Source organism: Galeopterus variegatus, unplaced genomic scaffold, assembly GCF_000696425.1.
Source record: "Galeopterus variegatus unplaced genomic scaffold, G_variegatus-3.0.2 Scaffold1578, whole genome shotgun sequence".
NCBI classification, from domain to species: Eukaryota; Metazoa; Chordata; class Mammalia; order Dermoptera; family Cynocephalidae; genus Galeopterus; species Galeopterus variegatus.
Window position 1 is genome coordinate 97,472 of NW_007727689.1, and position 3,857 is coordinate 101,328.

Sequence of the window (3,857 nt, forward strand, 5' to 3'; positions counted from 1 at the left end):
GTTCAGATCCTATTTAGGGATGGCTGGTTCACTCACTGGCTGAGTGTGGTGCTGACAACACTGTGCTGAGGGTTGCGATCCCGTTACCAGTCACGAAAAAAGACAAAAAGGAAAAAAAAAAAAAAAAGATGGGGGTGGGCAAAAATACACATGGATGTATAGATTTAGTGATGGAAAATGGAGGGAATTCCTCTCTGATGGAGCAGGAGAGGACACGTGCTGAAAGTGAGGTGGAGGTGGTAGGGAAGGAATTATGGAGAACAAGCCAACCACTGCAGAGGTTGCCAGGCAGTGCTGAGAGACTTGAGTTCCAATGGCATCATGCAGAATGTCTGCACGACTTGTCACACTTTGGTGCAGGCCTGGGCAAAGTGGGCAGCTAGGTTCATCCAGAGTTGAGTTTTTTTTTTTTTTTTTTTTTTTTTGTGACCAGTAAGGGGATCGCAACCCTCAGCACAGTGTTGTCAGCACCACACTCAGCCAGTGAGTGAACCAGCCATCCCTAAATAGGATCTGAACCCATGGCCTCGGGGCTACCAGCGCCTCACTCTCCTGAGTGAGCCACGGGGCCGGCCCAAGAGTTGAGATTTTGCCAGTCAGGTGCACCAGGACAATGGAACAAAGGAGTGAGTGGTTGAAATGATGGACCCCAGAACCCATGATGGGTAGGGAGAGAAGTGAGGACAGGAGACGGCTGACGGGAAGGGTGGAAACAGGGGAATCAGCAGGTTGGAGGCCTCAATGAGGTTGAAGAAGAAGTGCGGGGAAGCTGAAGGAGTGGGCAGCTGTGATCAGAGTGGAAGTCTGAAACTGTCCTTTCAGCGCAGGAGCAGCTTGGGATGCTGAGGTCTAGGGAGCAGCTGTGGGAATGGGTGGCAACACTGGATTGGAACTGAGAGTCATAGAGAATAAAAAGGTTAAGAAAAGGAGGGCTGGGGTGTCTGCACATAATCTTGCTGTCTTAAGCCTGCAGGGAGCTTCCAGATGCCCCCTGAGCTACATACAGCCTAACCCCAACCACAGTCCATAAACACTCCAGTCCCCTCGGGCCTGGCACCCTACCTAGAACCTTAGCCTACTTTGGCCCAGCATTTCCCCTGTTATGTGTCCCCTTCTCCCATCTCTACCTGCTGACTGGGCTCCTGCTTTCAAAATGGATGGACACCCCATCCTAGTTCCCTAAACCACAACACCCCATCCATCTCATTGTCAGTGCCGTACGTGCTTAAGACCTTCAGCTGCCTTGCCCCACCACAAGACTGCACCTCGTGTCACTCAGTAATTCTTAACCTTCTGGGGGATCTTAGACGTAGTGAGAATTCATTCAAGCTGTGGACTGTGTCTTTAGAAATATGTGCAAACAACCAACTTCACATCTAAATTCAGGTGGTTCCCAGATCCTGAAACCTGAGTTTGCCATACTGCTTTGGACAGTGTGATTTGGATTGTGGGCTGCCTCCTCTTCTCTCCCCGGGGTCTGCCTTAGAGGTAGGTGAGTCCCCTAAACCCAGCATGCAGCTCGATCCTTCTCCCTGTTGGCCAGGGCTACACAGCTCAGGTCAGCCACCGCTCTGGTTCACTGCCCCTTCCTGAGTGACTCACTGGCCCCTGAGAGACAGATAGACCCCTGCCACTAGTGCCCCTCACTTCAATACATCCCTCAAGCCCACCCTCCCATCTCTCCTCTCCCCAGAGCAGATACCTTGTAAGGGGCATGTGAAAAAGCGCTTCAGTGTGTCCTGCATGCTGTTCAGCCTCTGCTCCAAGTCCCTCCTCTGCACCTCTTCACTTCGCAACGTCTCCTTTGCCTCGTCTCTGTCTGACTGGCAGGCCTGCAACTGCCGTTTGGCAGCCTGGTGATCCTTCTGTTCCACCAGAATTGCTTCCTGGCTCTGGGCCAGCTCTCTCCTGGACCCCTGCAGAGCCTCTTCCCTCTGCCCCAGCTGCGTTATCTTCAGGTGGAGCTGCTGCCTCAGGCTGCTGTTAGTGGCTTCGAGAATGCTGCTCACCTGCTGGAGCTGCTGAGATGCCTGCAAATCTGTTTGGCCATAAAGAGAGATTTGGAGGGCATCTTCTCCTGCCGTGCCCTGGTCCCCCGAGCCTGCAGCATCAGCCCTTTTTCTGCTTCTTGCAACGTTTCACATAACACACTGAAATATAAAATCTGACTGCCTAAAGATTAAGAAGGTGCCAGATTAGGTAAAGACAATTTAGGAAGACAGGGCACTCTAAAACAGACCTGGCTGGAAACTAGACCAAAACCTAAGGATGTGGTGGTAGTGACTATGGGCCCTGCTGAGGAAAGGCAGCTTTAGGGGAGAGGAGGGAGAAAGTTGTTTGGGGTAAGTAGGAATTGGGGGGGGCAGCTATACTCACAGCGCACTCCCAGGCAGATGGTGGCCACCCCTAACAGCAGGCAGGAGAGGAGCAGGCCAAGCAGGAGGTATTGCAAGCAGGCTGCACGGCCTTCGGCGGGGACAGTGGGATAAGGGCCAGTCAGCCCCAGGAAGGAATTTGTACACTAAGGAGATGGGCGGGTCGGGGAGACTCCTGGGGAAAGCTTTCCTAAGAGGACGACGGTGCGGAGTCGAGGCAAGCGTGGGGTGTTTTGCAGGTAGGGGAGGAAGGGTGTTCCAGAGTAAGGGCTGGGGATTGTGACCCATGAGGAAGATTGAGGGCATTACCTGGGAGGAGAGGGAACTAAATCTCAGACGGAGAGAGGGAAAGGATGGGGAGGTATGTGAACTGGAACCATCCGAGGGGGCTGGGGGTGCGATCTGGGTCGACACAGCGGGATCATCTGGGGATGGGAGAGCCGGGACGTTCCGAAGGGCTGCGCCCGGGGCTCATCCCCGGGCAAGAATTGCACAGCGCGGGGCCCAGCACCTCCCCAGCCCGGGCCGCCGCGCGGGGCAGCTGGTGGCGCGCGGGGTGGCGCGCGGACAGCACTCACAGGGCAGGATCCGCCCGGCAGCCGGTGGCGTCACGGAGCTCCAGGACGCGGTTGGCTGCTCCGACTTGATCCCTGCGGAAGGGGAGCGTCCAGCTGAAGAAGGGAAGCCCCGGGTGATACCCGTTCTGCCCACGACCGCCCCCGCGCCCGCCACGCTGAGACCCCCCGTCTGCCCCAGCTGCCCTCTCCGACCGCTCCGGGACCTACTCTCCGGAGTTCCTCATCTCCCCCGGGAGCCCTCGACTCCCTCCTGGGTCTCCCTTTATCATTTCCTCTGGGACCCCTTATCTGCTGGCCCCAGACCCCCTCCCTGACTGCCCTCGCCCTCTCCCATGGCTCCCCGTTTCCCGTTAGGACGCGTCTCCCCGCAGCCCTGCCTGCCTCCTCCTCCCCAGCCCTCGTCTCCACCGGGATCTCCACCCTGCCCATCGGTCTTCCTCCCCGGCTCCCATTCATCCTGTTCTCACTCTTCTCTCTCCTAAGAACCGTCCTCCTCCTTTCCCCAAGGGCATTGTCCTCCCAAGAATACTGTGGACTCCCCAGCTCCAGACAGCCCCCCACAAACACATGTCCCCTGGGCCCACCATACCTGCTTTGTCCCTTAGTCCAGAGGAAGCCAAGCTCAAGGGCCCGCCTGGCCCTGGGGGCACTTGTATGTTCTCATAGGTGAGTTCCCCATCGTCGTCAGCCTCTGGGTCCGGAGAGAGAAAAGGCACCAAGGTGGGAGTCAGGAGTGGGATCTGTGGGGTGAGGGGTGAGGTCACAAGGGAGGACGGGGACACAGGATTGAGGAGACGCCTGCTCTGCCACATCCACCTTTACCCAGTCCCAACTGGCTGGAGACGCTCTTCCTCAGGGGAGCCTTCACAAACCGCAGGTCTGCATAGGTGACAGCCTCAGCCAT

The 3,857-nt window shown here is 56.7% G+C and overlaps 1 protein-coding gene across 1 annotated transcript in view; it reads right to left on the reverse strand.

Moving 5' to 3' along the window:
- CD72 (CD72 molecule) overlaps positions 1–3,857 on the reverse strand; it is an 8,649-nt gene extending 4,792 nt beyond the window's left edge. The window contains exons 1-5 of the mRNA XM_008577773.1: positions 3,770–3,857; positions 3,543–3,644; positions 2,954–3,025; positions 2,377–2,466; positions 1,703–2,038 (exon numbers count right to left, since the gene is read on the reverse strand). Of these exons, the coding sequence (XP_008575995.1) occupies positions 1,703–2,038; positions 2,377–2,466; positions 2,954–3,025; positions 3,543–3,644; positions 3,770–3,857 (688 nt within the window). The remainder of the gene's footprint in view (positions 1–1,702; positions 2,039–2,376; positions 2,467–2,953; positions 3,026–3,542; positions 3,645–3,769) is intronic.